The following is a 19,855-nucleotide window of genomic DNA, read 5'->3' on the forward strand; positions in this document are numbered from 1 at the left end:
GAGCAAAGCTCGACCACTGCAGGAGGGGGTGAGCAACGAAGGAGCAGCAAATGGTGTCTGAATCTACAGCCTCCATGAGGGCAAATCATAATGAGAACCAAAACAAGCGGTCTCCACCAGTCCTTGTCAGTAATGTTAGCAGAATGTGAACCTGAGATAGGATGGTGGACAGCGCCTGAACTGCAGAAGAGAGAAGGGGGTGCCAGACAAGGTGGGACGTTCAGAGACTTTGTGAGAAAGCAGGATTAGAGAAGGAAGGTGAGTGGAGAGGACTCTTGACAATAAGCTAGGCAAATACATCACCTGAGTCCTCGCCTGGGATAAGAAATGGACTCTGTGGGGACGCCTGGGTGGCTTAGCAGTTGGGCGCCTGCCTTTGGCTCAGGTCGTGATCCTGGGATCCGGGATTGAGTCCCACATCGGGCCCCCGGTGGGGAGCTTGCTTCTCCCTCTGCCAGGTCTCTGCCTCTCTCTCTCACTCTGTGTCTCTCATGAATAAATAAATAAATCTTTTAAAGAAAGAAAGAAAGAAATGGACTCTGTGGACTCCAGCATCCCAAGAAGAAGAGAGAGAGGCGCAGAGACAGAAATGCTGGGGACCTCATGGGATCAGATAGTACCTGGCTTCTCCCTACCAATATTCAGGACTGTCAGCCCTGACACTCTTCCCTTTCACTCCTTCAAGCCTTCCTGATTGGAGAGGCAGAGGCTCTTCTTGACCTGCCCTTCATTGTTCCCTCCCGTGTATACCTGCAGATACCTGGGTGCCTTTTCTAAATACCTGGGCCAAGACACACCCCAGTAAGACTAACGGGAGACAAACATTGGAGAATTGCAAGAGGCTTGAGCCTGGACCAACCACTCAGTGCAAGGACTTGTTTTTGCTTTTTATCAGTGTTTCGGAAAGTTCTGCTTCTGGTTGAAATCCTTTCCCACTTTAGAACCGTGAGATGAGCGCAGGATCCATCACACTGAAAACAGTTGCCTTGCAGACAGCTGCACATTATGGACCAGTTAGTTTTTAAGCAACTGCGTTTCTAATTCCTCACATTTCAGATAGTGCTAATTAGACTCAGTTCTAATTAGACTCAGTTATTTGATTTTAAAAGAGCATGAGGCTTTGGATTGTGCTTCTTTGTACAATTTCTAACTCACCCTGAGTTCTTACTCTTCAGAAGTCACACGATCTTTAGTTCCAATCTTTTGAGAAGTAGGAAAGTGGAGAGAAATTGGTAATTGCTTTCAAAAGCATAGAGTTATACCTACCAATTACGTAATCCCTTACAGGTGTGTTATCAAGTATCCTGGTCACCCCCTTGAACTGTGCTCTAGCACACTGGAGTGCCTTGCCTCTTTCACCTCGCCACACTTGTCTAGCCAGTACCCAACCTTGGCAGAACTCTTGGGTAATCCTGCTGCTCACCTGCCACGTGTGACATGTGGCTGAGGCAAGTCATGAAATCTTTTCCAGTTTGGGGAACCTATGCTTTTAGACCTCATCTGGACACTCAGGGCCACTGCATATGCTCTCCGCCATCCTCTGCTGACTCCAGTTCTGGTCTAAAGCAACCTTTCCAAAGCTCTCCTGCCTCTCAAGCTCCCACCTCCACCTTGACACACCCCCTTGCTTCCAACTTTTGGCCTCATTCCTACCTTGCCCTGTTTTCTTAATATTATGCCTGTTTCATCCACCTGCAAACTTAAAAGTATTGCTTAATAAATACTTTAAATGGTAGTTCTTTTTCAGAAAGGAAAAAAACAGGAGAAGGAAGCATGGTTTTCAGAGCAATTTAAGATACAAAACGCCTACTATCAGCACAAGGGATGATACCAAAATACTGTGTTCTCACTTCAATAAAAACAGTTCTGAATTCATCAGGTGACAAAGTCCCTGAAATTTGCTCAGCTCCAGATTCCTAGACTTGCCTATAAAAATTAAGAAGTTTCTTTCACCACATTACCAAGGCTACACGAAGTTTGTATGTCATTTTTTAATTTATAAGGTACAACTTGGTTTCAGGGAGGTCACCCAACCCAAACTGGCCTAAGCAAAAGAAACCTATTGTCTGACACATCCAAAAATCCAGAGATTGGGTGACTTCGAGTGTCACTTGATAGAGAAACTCAAATCTTCCTGTTCTCTCTCCATATTTCAGTTCTGCTTTCTTTTGGCTACTGCAGTTCAAGTAGCAAAATGACTACAGTGCCTGGACCTTACAGTCCAGCAGGAAAGAACTGCCTCTGACTGACAAATCCTCCAAATGGTTTATGAGGTACTTTTGGCTCTGGTGGGTCACACGACCACCCTTCAACCAATCCCTGCTGCTCTATAAAATATGAGCCTTTTATTGACTGTTTTAAGTAAGCAGCCATATGCCACCCATAGACTAGCAGTGTAATCACCTTTATCAGAACTAAAAGTCCAAGGTGGTTAACAAAATTTGATTTCCGTGTGAACCCAAAGCAGGACATGCCTTCTGCCCTCCCATTTTTCTTGTCATATACACACTCTTAAAATGCTCCAACTTAAACTATCCCACATAAATGATTGAAAACGCAGTCACCCTTCCCCAAAGAGTTTCCAGTTACTGTATCCAGCCTCACATCCAGGATCTTGGGGAGCTATGAAGTTTTCTCAGCAGGGTCCAGATAAAGATCTTCATAGGCCTGTGACTAACAATAATGTTGACCACCACTACATGCCAAATAGTGTGAAGGGAGGACAGAAGGAGGATAGTCTTTTAAACTGCCGCTTAGAAGGGGAGAGCGTGAGATACAGTATATAGAGGTGACTAGTCCATATCCGTTTCATCCTCTGCTGGCTGAGTCACAGACGCCTGCCCTTGCCATGGACATGTTATGCATGACTCAGTAGTAATACAGATGTTAGAAGATGTTAATAGGCAGAGGATGTAAAGATTGTGTTTGTCATAACAAAAGATACACGCACCAAGTGAACACAGAGTAGGGGTAACACAATATCCTCTCTGAGGACCAGCTTCCCCTAGTCTTTCAGATTCCTGCTGGAATATAAACGATGCACCTGTGGGTTAGGGATTCTGTGAGGCACCAGAAAGGACTGGTCATTCTTATAAGAACTGAATCCTCACCCCACCCCACCCCCATCCCACCCCACACTCCTCCTGGACTCGTCCAGAAACCCTGGCTCTGTGCTTGGCCACTCCCCAGATGACCATGACCAGCGCACAGTAAGAGGGAGGAAAGGTCAACTTTGAGAGACATCTCCCAGAAGACCCAAGCTTTAGATCCGTCTAATTCCATTTTTATCATTTACCCTCTGACCTAAGGGTTGGCATTTTATGGCAACTTAGCAGGAAAAGGGCTTTTGACATCTCAGATTGGTAATGATTTGGAATCTCAAAGTGAGTCGTATCAGTGAAGCACATTACTTTTTTTTTTTTAATCAATTAAATCAACTTTCATTCTTTCTGCTCTCCTTTTTTCAGGATAAACTAAGCACCAGTTAATTGAATACTGTTGGTATATATTCCTTTTCAAAAGCATAGTTCTTATTTGTCTCTTCTTAGGTGCAGCTGATTCTGATGGTGTTTTTGTTGTCACTTTTTAATGTTTGAGCTGTCGCTGTGATCTTTAGCAGACCTTTCTTTGGGTTGGTATATGTGGCTTTTTCACAATACCATCAAGTACTTCCAAAATTGTCCAAAAACAAACAAACAAACAAACAAACAAACAAACAAAATTGTCCTTAGGTTTTGACAAGAGGTCAATCCCATATTCAGCATTGGTTTTCCTGTCCCAGCAGGGAATCTAGTTTCTGTGAGGGCACTTTAGTTCCTCATAACTACTGGAGGTGGCTTAAATTGTTATAGACCTAAAATAGAAAGAAAAAAAAGGGACGCCTGGGTGGCTCAGTGGTTGAGTGTCTGCCTTCAGCTCAGGGCATAATCCCAGAGTCCCGGGATTGAGTCCAGCATCGGGCTCCCTGCGGGGAGCCTATTTCTCCCTCTGCCTACGTCTCTGCCTCTCTCTCGGTATCTCTCATGAATAAATAAATTTTTAAAATCTTAAAAAAAAACAACACTTTTTTTAAAGTCATGAGGTATACTAATATTTTAACTCTTTTTTTTGCCTTGTTTTAATAGGACCTTTGCCATGCTTTGGTGCACCATATTATATATACTGCATTTCTAAAGATTATATTGGGTAGTATCATCTAAAAGATGAGAAGGCTTTCTTTTCCTTTTCTGGTTTTGATTCTTGGCTCTAGCTCTCTAAAGTTGGCTTCAAAGACTATAAAAATATAGGGCGCCTATTATATAGAATTTCTTAGAATTAGGGGACCATGAGAGAGAAAGCCTAAGTCTTTCAGGTTTGACCTAAGCTCTCTGTCAGTTCTGGCTCCAACAGGAAAGCAAGAGCCCTCTGAAAAGGAAGTAATTTGGAGAGAGTTAAATGAAAGGCCTAGTAACAAAGGTGTGGGCAGGATATAGAGAAACGACAGGGATGGGGTAGCCCCTCCATCACCCTTGGGTCTGTTGCCAGACCTGGGGAGCATTAGCTGTAGGAGCAGACTGCCTGACAGGAGCTGAGACCTGGGGGAGAAAGTTGAAGGTAACCTACCTGAATCCCAGCAAGAAGCTCTCCGGGGAGTAAATTCCCCAGGTGTATCCTCCTCTGACCCTCTCACCTTCCCCTGATTTTCCCCTCAAGCTGAGGCCAGTCAGAAACTGAAGGACAAAAGTGCCTGTTGATGGAAGCCTCAAAAGTCAGCCATGGAGGGCTCAGAGCAGGAGGAGAGAAGGGTAGACAGTAGAATGGAGGGGTGGAAAATAGCCCGCTCGTGCTCCTTTCATTTTTTTTTTTTCTTGATGGAAACTAGTATTATTATCACAGAAGAGAGCCTCTGGTCATTTTAATGTTGAACAGTAATTCCTATCATTTATAAATGTCTTTGAGTAGATATAATCAATTAAAGATACCAGTAAATATAACCAAATCAGTAGCAAGAATCATTACAGACATTTAAAACTCTACCCAGCTTTAAATGAGTCAGTTTTGATGAGCCATAGTTTTACTCTGCTGTCGAGGGGTGTCAGAAGAATTGACCTATAGAAAGCATTAGTACACTGAGAATGGTTGCTTTCTAAAATTGGTATTTTCTATTCACGTTACATTTTTACATTCTCACATATCTTTAAAAATAACGTGTAAACATCTTTGGCCCATCTCCAGAGGTTTTTATCTTCACATTAAGAAAAAGAACAAATTAGAAACTTTGAGCTGTACAAATGTCTAGTGCCAATACCCAGGGCTTTTTTTGTATGGATTAAATTATCGTGCAATCCCAATTTTGGATTCTGAGGTAAGTGCATGATCACGACACAGGTGGATCACAAAGTCATCTTTTTCATAACTTATAGACAGGATCCATAGTATCTCCAAATGTGTCATGTGGTCTATTATTAAAATCCGCATGAGCTGAACAGCCGTTGGTCTTTCAAGTTTCACACGGTTGGGCCGTGGTTCATTGTTTGTTTTGAAATGTCTCCTGTATGACACACTTGTCCCCATCTCCTCCTCCCCGAACTGCTTAGATTAACCGTCTGCATAGGGAATAGGAATAATGGAGATTTTTATTTGATATATTTAGTTGGGACGTGCGTTCAGACAAAAACCTAACTCTGTGATGAGAAATACAAAATAAATACCGACTGAACTACTTTTATGGAAATGGGCATATAAATATTCAGTAACTTCTGTTCCTCTAAGCGAGGGCTTGCGTTCTCAGGGCACCTGGGTCAGCAGGCTGTATTTGCTCAAGGTCCTTTATTAACAGGCACTGAGGCCTGCAGCTTTTGGCTGGCTGTCCAGGGATGAGGAAAAGAATGTGGGAATTGACCCTTTCTGTTTCTATCTTTATATTTTTCACCTTTCACTTGATGAAGAAGGGGTTCAAACCCTTCCTCCTGCCTTCTCACTTCAGGAGCTGTGTCACATAGGGCCACCAGTCAGAATCGCACACTCAGCTTGAGCATGTTTCCCCGTCCTCAGCCGGGCCCTGGGCTTGTGGCCACTTCTCCTGCCTTCTCAGACTGGGAAGGTTGTGTCTCCCTTGAGAAAAATGTCTGAGGTGGAAAAGTACATTTTTGACACCTAAATTGTATTGTCTTGGCACCAAGTTAATGTGGTTTACTTATGAACTATAGACAACTGTAGAAATGATGACATTAATAGGTTTCGTCATCTCTCGATTAGATGTACTTGGTCTAGCTGTTCAGCTGTCTGACCTGGCTCTGGAACATGTACCCAATCGTGTTGTAAAAAGAAGTTTTAAGAAGCAGTGTTTTTTATACACTTGTATCTAGCAAGCCTTATGTCTTCATTAAATACCATTTGTTTTCCAGAGAGGGAAATCTGTAATATAATTAGAAAATCACTTTTAAATTTGAATATCATCTTTAGTGCTTCTGTCCTAAATGATACAGAATTACAGGGCCGAGTGGCTGTCAGGAGAAACATTTAGTACACGTGTGTATTTTTTTTTTCATTTCCCTATTATCCAGTAGTAGGTAAATATTAATATATCTCCTTTTTTTCTGTTTTCTTCCCAGTTTTATTGAGAAATGATTGACCTCTATAAATTTAAGGCTTACAGCACGATGGTATGATTTATGTATGAAATATATTGCCACAATAGCTTCATTGAGCCTCCCTCCATCCTCTCATAGAAATACAGTAAAAAAGAAAGAAGGAAAAAAAAACCTTGTCCTTGTGATGAGAACTCTTAGGATTTACTGTCCGTCCCATATATCACACAGCAGCGTTAACTATGGCCCTCATGCTCTACATTACATCCCCAGCACTTAGTTACCTTATAACTGGAAGTTTGTACCTTTGACCACTTTCTTCCAATTCCCTTCCCTGTTCCCTTCTGCCTCTGGTAACCATAAATTTGGCTTGTTTGTTTCAGATGCCACACGTAAATTACAGCATATGGCAAATGGCCCGATTTCCTCAGTTTTTAACGGCTGACTAATATTCTATTGTTTATGTCTCCACATCTTCTTTATCTTCATCCCTTGAGAGACACTTAGGTTGTTTCCATGTCTTGGCTATTGTAGATACTGGTGCTGTGCACATGGAGGTGCAGGTGTCTTTTTGAGTTAGTTTTTTTCTTTCCTTTGGATGCATTTCTAAGATGTGGGATTATTGGATCATATGGTAGTTGTATTTTTAATTGTTTGAGGAACCTCCATACTATCTTCCACAGTGGCTGTAGCAGTTTGCCTTCCTACCAACAGTGCACAAGAGTTCCCTTTCTCCACATCCACACATCCACTCTGATATCTGTCTTGTTGTCTTGAGGATGGCTGAACAGATGTGAGATGATGTCTCATTGCGGTTTTAATTTGCATTTGCCTTATGCTAGTGATGTTCAGTATCTTTCCATGTACCTGTTGGCCTTTCCTATATCTTTTTTGGAGAAGACCTCTCTTGAGGTCTTTAGCCCATTTTTTAAGGTTTTTGTTTTTTTCTTTTGCTACTGGATTGTATGAGGTTTAAATATATATATATATATATATATATATATATATATATATATATATGATGTTGACCCCTTTTCAGATACATGATTTGCAAAAAAATTTCCCATTATGTAGATTGTCTTTTCACTTTTTTGATGGGTTCTTTTGCTGCACAGAAACTTTTTGTTTGATGTAGTCCCACTTGTTTATTTTTCAGTTTGTTGCTTGTGCTTTAGGTGTCATATCCAAAAAATCATCACCAAGATTCATGTCATGGAGCTTTGTTGCTATGTTTTCTTCTAGGAGTTTCCAGGTTTCATGTCTCACTTTCACGTCTTTAACCCACTGAGTTAATTTTTGAGAGTGGTATAAGAAAGGGGTCCAGTTTCATTCTTTTGCATGTGAGTATCCAGTGAACCCAGAACCATTTATTGAAGAGACTGTCTTTTCTCCATTGAGTATTCTTGGCTCCTTTGTCAAATATTAGGTTGACCATGTATGCTTGGGTTTATTTCTGGGCTCACGAATCTGTCCCATTGGTCTGTATGTTTTTATGCTGGTACCATACCGTTTTAATGACTGTAGCTTTATAGTACAGTTTGAAATCAGGAAGTATGATATTTCCTGCTTTGTTCTTCTTTCTCAGGATTTCTTTGGTTATAGGTGTCTTTTGTGGTTCCAAATAAATTATAGAAGTAGGAATACTTCTGTGAAAAATGCCATTGGAAATCTAAAATGGGGATTGCAGTGAGCCTACAGATGGATTTTGGTAGTAGTGGCATTTTAACAACATTAATTCTTCCAATCCACAAACATGGGATATTTCTGTCTTCTTTAATTTTTTTCATCAAGATCTTACAGTTTTCAGCATAGAGATTTTCACCTCTAGCTAAATTAAGTCCTAGGTATTTTATTATTTTTTAAAGATTAAAAAAAAATCTCTATTTATTCATGAGAGACACAGAGAAAGAAAGAGAGGCAGAGACACAGGCAGAAGGAGATGCAGGCTCCATGCAGAGAGCCTGATGTGGGACTTGATCCCGGGTCTCCAGGGTCACGCCCTGGGCCAAAGGCAGGCACTAAACTGCTGAGCCACCCAGGGATCCCCTATTTTATTATTTTTGATGCTGTTATAAATGAGATAAATTTCACTGTTTTTTCAGAAAAGTTGTTAGCATCTAGACGTGCTACTGATTTTTTTGTATGTTAATTTTGTATCTTGCAACTTTAGTCAATTCATTGTTTAGCCCTAACAGTTTTTTGGTGGAGTCTTTAGTATTTTCTATATATAAAATCATGTAATCTACAAATAGAGAAACAATTTTACTTCTTCCTTTCCAATTCTGATAGCTTTTATTTCTTTTTTTTTTTTTTGCTTGTTTCTCACTAGGACATTCTGTACTATGTTGAATAGGAGGGGTGAGAATTGTTACCCTTGGCTTGTTCCCGGCTTCAGAGGAAAAGCTTTTAATCTTTCACAACTGAGCATGATGTTAGCCGTGAGCTTGTTTTATATGACCTGTATCACACTGAGATATGTTCCTTCTCTGCCTAATTTGTTAAGAGTTTTTTCTCATGAGTCAATGTTGAATTTTGTCAAATGCTTTTTCTGCATCTATTGAAATGATCATGATTCTTTTCTTTAACTCTATTATGAGGTATCACATTGACAGTTTGCTCATTTTGAACCATCCTTGCATCCCCAGAATAAATCCCACTTGGTCATGGTGAATGATCTTTTCAATGTGCTACTAAATGAAGTTTACTGGTATCTTATTGAGAATTTTGGCATCTATATTCATCAGGGATATTGGCCTCTTATTTTCTAGTAGTGTCCTTTTCTGATTTGGTATTGGGATAATACTGACCTTGTAAAATGCGTTTGGGAGTGTTCCTTCCTTTTTGATTTTTATTGGAAGAGTTGGAGAAAAATTGGTGTTAATTCTTCTTTCAATGTTGGGTACTTTTCCCTAATAAATCTACTTCATGTTGGGCTTTTCTTCATTGGGATAATTTACATATTTTAAAGTAGAAGTATTCCTGTTAAAATTTTTTATTTGAAATCATTCTCCATTTGTGGCCATTTCTTATAGCAAAGCTAAGTTAGTTAATAAAGTTTTTTTTTTTTATCAACTGTGTTATCACTACCATTGCCTCCAACATTTGAAACCTTTGGTGTCTCTAAATTCCCCTTGTCTTTTGATTCTGGAGTCTTTAACTTTTACAAAGAGTTGACTCAGTGAAAGTCAAAGCAACACTTAGCTCCCTTGGGGCTTTCTTTTACATCTAAAACCTCAATAGATGTCCAGTGTTTATCTGGAAAGTGGCTGGCTGCATTCTGGCAAGGGCCTGAGGGAGTCCTTGGCATTAATCCCACTCTGACAGCCATCTGCTTGGTCATCACAATAGGACAGTGATGTCAGTGATGGAAAGATGACAATACAAGAGTTAGAGATGTAAAGTTTCTTTAATTTTGGAGCATTGGAAAACCATAGAAATGGTTACATAAGGCAGGAACTAACAGCATCTCCCTCGCCAGTGTTATATCAAGGCTTCACAAGTCCCCAGAGGACCCCAATGAAACAGCATACTTATGAGAACTTTTTCCAAGTAAAAGAGGCTCCCCTTACTGTTCTCTTCAGGGTTTTATTTCATATGTTTTAATATTCCATCTCCTCCCCAAACACATACCTGAGTGTTCAGGATAGTCTGACTACATGCCTGCAAGCTCAAGAGGCATAACCACTTTAAAACAATTCTCACACACTGCACCATGTTTGCATGAGATCAGGGGAACTGACTTCAGCTTTGCCAGTCTTGCCTCAGCATGCCCTGGTTTCAGGTTGTGTGAGGTTATCTCCAGCACAGTGGGATAGGGTCCTTGGTCATCCTTCTGCTTACCTGTTGTGCCTGCCAAGATCTTCCTTGTTTGTTCTTGTTCTTTGTGGCCAAGTCTGAGATTGGCTTTGTGGAGGATGACCTTTTTGGGCTTTGCTCTATTATTCTACTCCTGTTGGTGGGAGGCCTTAAGAATTGAGCAATCACAGGCCTCTGCTGTTTGCTAGGTTTAGAGATTTTCATGAAGTGCCTCTCCCGCAGCTAGGATGTCAACTCTGTGAAAGCAAAATTTCTGATACAGTGCCTCTTCTCCAAATTCGCTAACAGTGCCAGGACTCGGTAAATGATTGTTGATTGTGAATAAACTCCTTAACAATTTAACAAGATTTAGGTTAATTTCTAGTTACTGATACCCACTAGGTATCAGAGTCTGAGTTCTTGTTGGCATCTTGTCTTTATATCCATAATCCAGTTTGGAAATTTCTTCCTCTAAGCATTTGGCACCCCTGACCATTTTTCCAGCTCTCAGGTTAGTCTCCCCCTGACTTCTGCCTTCAGACAATTCCAAACAATAGCCCTTACTCTTAGTCTCTGTGGCATTGAGAGTAACTATCTCCTTTTTCTGGCAAGGAGTGTGTGACACAGATGATCAGGGATTATCCAGGGGACCAGGCACCTCCTCCCTCATTCATATGTGCTGTGAGCTTCCTTCCAGGTGGATGGGTGAATGGTGCCTCCAGTAGTCCCCACACACAGGGATTTGTCCCTAGGCACCAGTGGCCTGCTGGTGGCCCCCTGGATCCACATTTGAGTGACCCCAGCTGTCAATATCGCAGTGTCTCTCCATAACCCCCACTTGTGGACCTACAGGTAAATCAGGACCCTGAAGGGTCATCATCTCCTCATCTCAGTAGTGCTCAACTATGAAGCGGGCAGTTTGGGCACCCCCAAACATGCATGAGGGGGGTGCTTGTCCTCAATGGAATCCCTCCCCCAGTCCTCCATGGTGCATGAAATTATGTCACCCTCCATCCATCTCAGCTACCCAGTATGAGGAGATGCCGAGGTGGCATTGCGGGAATTATTCTTAGCAGGGGATTATAAAGAAGGAGTCTGTGAATACTCCTACATTAATATTTTAGTCCCTCTGTTACATTTTTAACTATCAATCTCTACCATATGTTCCTTGGGAAACCAAGAAGCTTTTACCAATCCACAATTAGAAACAGATTCTGAGCCTTTTATAAATGTTGGTTTCCTCATCTCTGAACAGTTGGGTCCCAGCACCAAATGACCGCAAGACTGCACTCTAGCACTAGGGTTTTGCAGACCTTTTCCTAAATTGTGCTTATGGCTGAATGGGGAAGGCCCTAAAATTTATCCTCTCCTATTTTATCACATATCTTCTGAATCAGTTTATACGGATTTATGAACTTAAGCAAAAAGAAAATCCTGTAAGGAAAACTATACACCATGTGTTTATAAAGAAACACTAGGGTATTTTGGTTTTGTTTCAGCCCCAAATTAAGAGCCTCCTTTAATCCTTGGATCCTGAATATATTGGTCCATGGTGTCAAGATACTTAAAGTTCCACTGAATTGTCAATATTGTGTGAGTCTCTTAGTTCCTCAAGGGTCAGCACCGCACTGTCCTGGTTACCGCCATGTACCTAACACGGTGCCATGCTCAGAGTACCTAGTAAATAAATATTTGTTGAATGAGTAGATGAATGGATGAACTTACTTAGCCTGCTTCTCTTAATATTTAAATCTATTCATCTGTCCTCAAAACGGCCTACAAATCCCTTCGTCGTCAGCAGCCACATCCATCCATGTAGAATCTGGCCATGAGACTGCTCTGGGTTCAATAATTTTATCTTCATACCATCTGTCCGTTAGGAATTAAATGACTGTTTGGTCCGAAGCCATTTAAATAACCTGAGGCAAAAAAGACCTGAAAAGAAAAGTCTGCGTTATTATAGCCATCACATCTATTTTACATACAAAGCTTCTTTGTCAGCAGATTTAAAGTGAAACAACATGTTCACAAGTGGTGAAGTATAAAAATATTGCAAAGGTTAACTAGATTGGCCTGAATTGGAAGAAACCACCATCTCTAGGTAATCCCAAATTTTTCTTCTAACCTTTTCTGCTATGTTTAGGGAGAGAAACCTCTCCCAAGGCTTTTTTTTTTTTTAATGCTGTATTTAGGGGCTCCTGTGTGGCACAGTCGGTTAAATGTCTGCCTTCCACTCAGGTCATGATCCCAGAGTCCTGGGATCAAACCCCACATTGGGCTCCCTGCTCAGCGGGAGTCTGCTTCTCCCTCTCCCCCACCCCTCTCCCGCTTGTGCACGCTCTCTCTCTCTCTCTCTAATAAATAAAATCTAAAAAATAAAAGTAATAAAAATAAATAAATGCTGTATTTAATCAGTCACTGCCCATTTCAGGTTTGCCTGAGGCATGATGAGCTTGACAAATCAAGACTGTGCTCCCCTCCACGGGGAAATAAATGAATAAACAGCCTGGCACTTCCCCTTTCCTCGCTCCACTGGCCTCACAGAGGCCCTTTGTCATCACTGATCAGTAGCTGCTTTGTGAGCTCAGATGGTAAGAGCTGCTAAGAACGCACCATCTTGCTAACAGGTGCTTCTGAATTCACCCTCAAATTTCCCAGGTCGAGAGCTGTCAGACCCGCTACACCCTATCCCAAAGTTTGGTCTGATAAGTGCGAAGGAGCCTCGAATTCTATGTTTCCATCCCATTCGTGCCGATGGACTGACCTTAGAGCCTAAGAATTGGCTCTTCGGGGACCCGCCGTTGCGTGGCGGTCGCGAGGAAGCGAGGCTCAGACCTGCCTCCGGGGCCGCGATTGCACGTGTGCGGGGCAAGCAGGGCAAGCAGCGTCCCTGCTCTTCCAGGGCGTTTCTCTCTAGGCTGAGTTGTTCTTTATTCTGTCCCTTGGTTTTGTCTAGTTCTGCTCTCCCAGCTGGTCTGAATAAGGTAGCAGGTTTCCTGTTCTTTAACAAGGTGGGAGGAAGTGAAGTTAGGTATCCATTAAACTCCCCAAATGCTCCCCAAACGCTGCCATTAGCCATTCCAAAGGCCCATTGCTTGCCTACGGAGCTCTGTGGAAAGCAGAATAGTTGGGGTTTTTTTAAGGGAATGTAATGCTACCTTTATAAATGATTTCCCTTATTCAATTCTCTTGATTTTATGTATTGTTTGAAGCAAAAGAATGACTTCTATGTAACTGATAATTTTAGGAATGAAACCTACCATAGTTTGTTCGTTTTTTATCATCAAAAAAATGTGTGCCAGGGCTTGTAAATGCAGAGGTGGAGTGATTTTTTTTGAAAGATTAATACACCCAGGAAATCATAGTCTTACAGTATAATCAGTCAACTCAAGCCCCCTGGCTCACGGAGACCGCACACCACACATAAGTGAGCAATTTTCTGATGAGAGGAAGCATCTCTTTCAGGACAGTGACAGGGTTGGGTGCAGTTGTTTTTATCGAGCCTCTGAACATCTCTCAGATTTCCATTTGGAGGGAATGGGTGCTATCAGGTTCATTTCCCTCCCCTTTTCTACTGTTGTGTGGTCATGTTGTGGTAACTGGGGGGAGATGTTTGCAGAAACAATTGTTGGGGTGCATGATATGTACCCCTTGAAACAGCGTCTCTGGCTATAAGGTGTGGGGAATCTGGGTGTTATGTGTTTGTTAAGCATATTGGCTCGCTCTTTAGCCACCCCCACCCTACTCCTTTGAAGTTCCCGTCATGCTCTGCCATCTTCTCTCCCTTCCTGTTCTTGTCAGTTGTCAACTTCCTGTCTCTGAGGAGTTCCCCTAATGATCAACTGACTGACTGACCCTGGCTCCTGCCAGCCATGGGTTACATCATCACCATTGTCCATCAGTGACTTAAACTTCTCTCCTCTAGATTTCTCATTCCCAGTAATCCTGATCTTAATTCTCATGAAAGCATCTTCACCTTGATGCCTCCATTTTTTCTAGATTCATCAGTTTCTCCTGGCCTCACTATCTTTTTGTCTGCCTGAATGCCACTTTTCCAGTCCTGTTGGCTCTTCACCCCTGTATTTCTCCTACAGCACATATCTCCGTTCTTCTGACTAGAAAATTGCACTAGTGTAGATTGCCCTCACCAGCATCCACGCTGCCAGCTGCACCGAAGCCCTCTCCAGTGCTCCTTCATGTTCATTCTTGTCTTTGGTTGTCCCCCTCTGCTAGTCACTCGATAGTCAAAGACAATTCTGTCCCTTCCTCATCCTCCTGCCCAAACCCTACCCCCTCCACTCTAGGTACATGGCTTTTCTACCCTACGTCATTGAGAAAACAGAAGCTATTGGGCATGAACCACATCTTGGCATTTCTTTATCTCTTCTCTGTCTTGCTTCCCATCCTTCACCCATGTTAACCGTTCACTCCTTTTCTTCTTAGAGGAATGAAATCCCTACTCCTATTCAAGGCTAGTCCCTCATCTGGTGCTTGGACCTCAGCCTCCCAGCCATCCTTGCTCCCCAGTCATCGCCTTTCTGTCCTATGTCCCTTATCTCACTCGCCCCAAACTGGATCCTTGTCCTCAGCCAAGAAATGCGTTCTAGTCTTTCCCATCCCCATCAAACTATGCTCAGGAAGTAAGTAAATCCTTTGACTGATCTTATACCCTTGCACACACATTCCTGCCCTCACCTTCTTCCCCTTTCTCCTTCTCACCCAGGCTTTACCAGTACCAAGTCTCTCCTTCACTCTCTAGCCCATTCCATCAGTCGATTAGGTGATTTTCTAATAATCACATTTAAAAAGTTAAAAGAGATGATGAAATTAATTTTAATAGTGTATTTTATTTAACCCAATATATTAAAAATATTATTTCCACATATAATTTATTGTGAAAATTGTTGAGTCATTTTATATTCCTTTTTAAAAATTATTTTTACTAGGTCTTCAAAATCTAGTGTTTATTTTACAGTTACAGCACACTTTAATTTGGACTGGCTGCATGTGGCCAGTGGATACCACATTGGATAGTGAAGTTATATCCATTCTTCTCTCACTTACTTTTTAGAAACCATCTTTCCTGGCCCTCTGACTACCTCTTCACTCATTTCTTCTCAGTGTCCCTGGTCTGCCCCCTCTTCTAGCCATTCACATGCTGTTGGTCCTCAAGCTTCTACTCTCTTCTTGATCAGTCTTGTATATTCCACCCATTGGCTGATGGTTATCTGAGTCACACCTCTTAATTGAGCTTCCAGCCCACTGATGTCCAAAGTTTACCATGCCACAATGCAGCTCATCATCTTTTGTCATGACTCTTCTCCTGTCTTAGTCATTGGTACCACCATCCACCCAGGTGCCCAGGCAGAAAACTGGTATTCCACTTGGATTGCTCTCCTTCCTTCAACCCCTAGAGCTAATCAGTTACAAAGTTCTTGAAGTCTCCTTTACCAGTACCCCTTTAAAGATTCATTTTTTTCCTTTTTTGCAACCTTTGCTTTAGTCAAGATCTTCATCATTCTTCCCTTAGATTATTGGAGTGGCCTCTTCAGTAGTCTGCTCACCTTACTCATAGTTCCCTCCTTTCCATATTCACCAAAAATGGCCAACTCAGGGACTGTATCCCCATTTTTGTTTTTTAAAAAAAAAGGGGGGCGAAGGAGGGGGCTGCCTTATAGGCTTCAGTCCAAAGCACTTTGAAGATGGTGGACTTCCCTCAGGGCATCCCATAATTCTCCTATCTGACTCTCTCCCTTCCACTCCATTTCACCACTGAGCAGTTTCCACAGGTGGTTCTGGAAGACCTAGGAATACATTTAACAGAATCCAGCTCCTTCTATTTTTGCAGATCTCCCTTGGCTTTGTAGAATTTTCTGCAACCTGGATTTATCCAAGAGCAATGGTCCTTAACCTCTCACTCTCAAATCACATACATCTTTGAAAATTTGCTTAAAACCTGCCTCATGTCCCCAGAAAAAATGCCCAAGTACAAACACAATTTAGCATGGGTTGATAGGACTCATTGGAGGACAATGCTCAAACAGTGCTCAGATCATCTGCTGGCTCCCACCAAAAAGGATCAAAGGTAGCTTGGTTTCCCGAGACATTTTGGAAAATTCTTGGAGCATTTTATGGCACATTTTAGGATCTTAAGAAAGCTACGGTTCCTCCAAGGACCCTTTAACGTTGTCTGACTAACAACACTGAAAACAATTCCAAACTTGCATTTCTTGACTAAATGTAGCTGATTTTCTCCACACCCACACCCCTCTTTATAGAAGCTGTTTGCAACAACTTTGTTTCTTACCGGCTTTCTGAGCCTCCCTCCCCAGTTGGCTGTCATGTTGCGCTCATCTGGGGGTGTGACTGATTTTCCTCAGGGCTTCCGTCTTCTGTCCTCTCAGACGCTTCCCTAAGAACCTTGGCTCTGAGCCCTCTCCTGTGTATCTCAGGTCATCATGTGCTCCGCTCCCCCCAGCACCCTGGGGAGGGGGTAAAGAGGGGTGAGCACCGGGCCCGGCCACCTCTGGGGGCCCCCGTGGGGCGAGAGGCCGTGTCAGTAAGACCCCACACACCTTCAAGGGAGTCTAAACTTTCTCTTCCGCAGCCCAGCTGCCGGACCACAGGATTGCAGCACCAGTTGACCTTCTCATGGTCCTTCCCTGCCCAAGAATGTGCCATTTCCAGAGGACACGGGGCGGCCCCGTAGGGACTCTCCCCACTGACGTGGGTGGCTGTTGCAGCCTGCACCCCCAGCACTGGACGAGAACACTACCGCCTCCTTACTTAAGCCTGTCACATGCTCGAGGCCACAGGCCTCCCCTCAGCTTCTTGCCTCTACTCCCTCTTCCTTGCAAAGCCGCTCTTCTGCTCTCTCAGAGCTCAGGCCCATCCGTCATCCTCGCTCCTGCTCATCCAATTTGTTTGCTCCTTTGCCAGGCTCCCTCCTTAAGGTTCTTGCCCAGTGGAAACTCTCTTCTTTGTTTACCTGAGTGGCCTCAGAGTTCCACTTGCCCCCAGAGGCCCCTTTGTGTGTCTGCTCCACCCCTCCGGGATGCCCAGCTCCTCTCCTCCCAGGCTCTCCTCCACCTTCCCCAGTCTCCCCGCTAATCCCTGCTGTGCTCACTCCCGTCCTGGCTCTCCCTGGCTCTCCCGTCCTGAGTGCCCGCGGGGACAGCCAGCTATAAAGAGTTTATTGGACTGAAAAGTGAGTGAATGTTCTCATGCACCCTACTCTTTCCCACCTCAGCAAAGCTTTTCAGAGTCACATTTCCAATGGCATCTGAATCTGGAAGGATTTAGATCTGCTGAAAAATGCCAAACCTCCAGCATTTGGCTGTGTTTGAGATTTTTGGCAGTTCCTCCCACGTCTGATGTTACGAACGCTGTTTATAGATGCCTGGAAAGAAGCCTTTAATGCTTGTATTGTGTTTTAACTTGCTTTCCTTTGGAGGCAGGGAATTGTCAAGTAAGTATTCACAGCACTCTGGAAAAGCCCAGGTGTTCGATGAGCATCCAGTACTAAGCGTTCATGCAGAATCCACAGCCGCGAAGGGTCTATACTTACAATCCGCTGAATTTGCCACCATGCAGGTTTCTTCCTTTCGCCCCTCTCATCTTCAGTTTTGAAGCAATACAGCTATAAACATATGCTTGTGAAATAAGAAAGAAACATTCTGAGATTGCTTTACTTTTTCAGTTTTTAACTGAAAATCAAGGTGAAAAAAAGCATCGGATTGCCTCAATGTGTATATATATACAATCTCGTGTATATATAAGTACGCAGTGTCTGTGCTTGTATGCATACTCTGTATACACTGTATAATATGGAACATATTATACAACCTGTGTGTACCCTGAAAACGAGCCCTGTGTTTAATCTCCAATTCCGCCTCTGAACCACGCTGTAGCCCCAGCGGCCTCCTGCTCCCATCTCAGACCTCGGCTTGCTTTTGTCACACACTTGAACATTCTAAGGTGAAAGAAGAAACCCACGGATTTCATTTGAAAGTCCCACTAAAACAGAAGAAAGAGCAGATGTCCTGGGAAGTGATAATTAATGTGAAGGAAGTGTCTAATTGCGAGAACTGGCATGCCCCCAGCCTCCCGGTTTTGCTCAATTTGGCAGCAATGACATCAACCGGGGGTGTCGTTTTTGCAGAGATGTGCTCACTCCCTATTCTTCAGTGCAGATAATAATACCATTTGATCCAATTATCACTTATGATTACATAACATGTTTTGATTGAAGAGTTTCTCAGAAAATAAAGGTAACTTGTTTTTCCCCAGCACAAAAATGCAGGCCGTTCCAGCAGGCAAGCTGCCCTACCAAGAAACACTGGGAATTATTAGGCTAAATTATGAGTCGAACTGGATTCGGAAACAAAGCGTCCATTGTGCATAACTCCCAGCGACATCCAGGAGGATGTTATTGTTTCTCTGACAAGTTTTTCCCCAGCACACTCTCAAATAAGCAGAGTCCCCAGGCGCATTCGCAAAGTCACGGAGAGTGTGCGGGAAGCATTGACAAGGCTTCCTTTTTTCTCCCCATTCTGTAGGCGCTTTAGTGCAGAGTTTGCCCAGAGACGCCAGGGTATGAGCTTTCTGAATTTGTAGACTGGTGCACTCTTTCATTTCTGTTTTAGTTCTTTGCTGGCATGCTCGGGAAGCATGGTTTGTGCCACACAGGAATGTCTGTTCACTTGGATAATGCTTGTGCATGAATGAGGTGGTTGCCAATGCGGCTCTAAACTGTACTAAGTTTCTCACTTGGCTTTGTTTGCTGCTTACAAGGGGATCAAGGTAATCCTTTCTCTTTGCATAGCCCGAGAGCAATAACTAATGGATTTGGAACAGGCAGCGGGAGCCAGTGCAGGTCTCCCGTGCCCACCCCCCATTTCCTAAACCCCAAGAAGTCGGATTTTAAGGGAACCCCACGTTACAAAACGTTGGCCAGCTCGTGTAAGAGTGGGGAGCTCAAAAAAAAAAAAAGGAGTGGGGAGCTCACCTGTCATAAAATCTCTTAGCTAAATCTGGAGGCCCAGATCCAGAACTGAGAAGGGAAAGGCGAACCTTGGGATGCTGGTAGCCATAGATCGTAATCCTGAGGCGCAGCGCAGAGTGGGGGGATTCCATCTGCTATCTCCCCCCTCCCGCCTTCCCTTCTGTGTGTGGACAGTGACCCGGGCACTAGGCCACGGGGGCCCGTTCCCAAGCCTGACTTGTAAGTCCCACTTCACACCGGGCCATGATCTCCAGCCACCTGATTCTGAACAACACAGGCATGTCCCTGCCTGGGAAATGGCCAGTGGGTTTAGGAAGTGCAGCCTCTTCCTTCTCCTTCTCAGGCTCCCCCTTAGTTCACAAATCAGTCCCCCCCCCCATTCTTCCTGGCCCCCAGGAGGTGGAGAGCCCGATCCCTGACTGCGATGCTTTAGGTGTGGGGGAGCCCACGCCAGCGCCCCTAAACCCAGGCCCCATCATGCAGGACC

The 19,855-nt window shown here is 43.4% G+C and overlaps 1 protein-coding gene and 1 long non-coding RNA gene across 7 annotated transcripts in view; one reads left to right on the top strand and one right to left on the bottom strand.

Annotated features, from left to right (window-relative positions):
• The window catches only part of EML6 (EMAP like 6), a 269,805-nt gene that overhangs the window by 228,607 nt on the left and 21,343 nt on the right, over positions 1-19,855 (top strand). The window contains exon 29 of one of the 6 annotated variants that reach the window (XM_049115524.1): positions 17,818-19,067. The exons of the other annotated variants lie outside the window; for them this stretch is intronic. Coding sequence (XP_048971481.1) covers positions 17,818-17,836 — 19 coding nt within the window. The 3' untranslated portion in view covers positions 17,837-19,067. Of the gene's footprint in view, positions 1-17,817; positions 19,068-19,855 lie in introns of those variants that run through there. 6 annotated transcript variants of the gene reach the window in all.
• On the bottom strand, positions 9,959-17,504 carry LOC118350034 (uncharacterized). The gene is made up of 3 exons (XR_004803102.2): positions 16,672-17,504; positions 13,129-13,365; positions 9,959-12,299 (listed from the first exon to the last, which is right to left on the bottom strand). It is a non-coding gene; the product is annotated as an uncharacterized LOC118350034 (long non-coding RNA).

This window comes from Canis lupus, chromosome 10 (assembly GCF_003254725.2).
Source record: "Canis lupus dingo isolate Sandy chromosome 10, ASM325472v2, whole genome shotgun sequence".
Classification (NCBI taxonomy): Eukaryota; Metazoa; Chordata; class Mammalia; order Carnivora; family Canidae; genus Canis; species Canis lupus.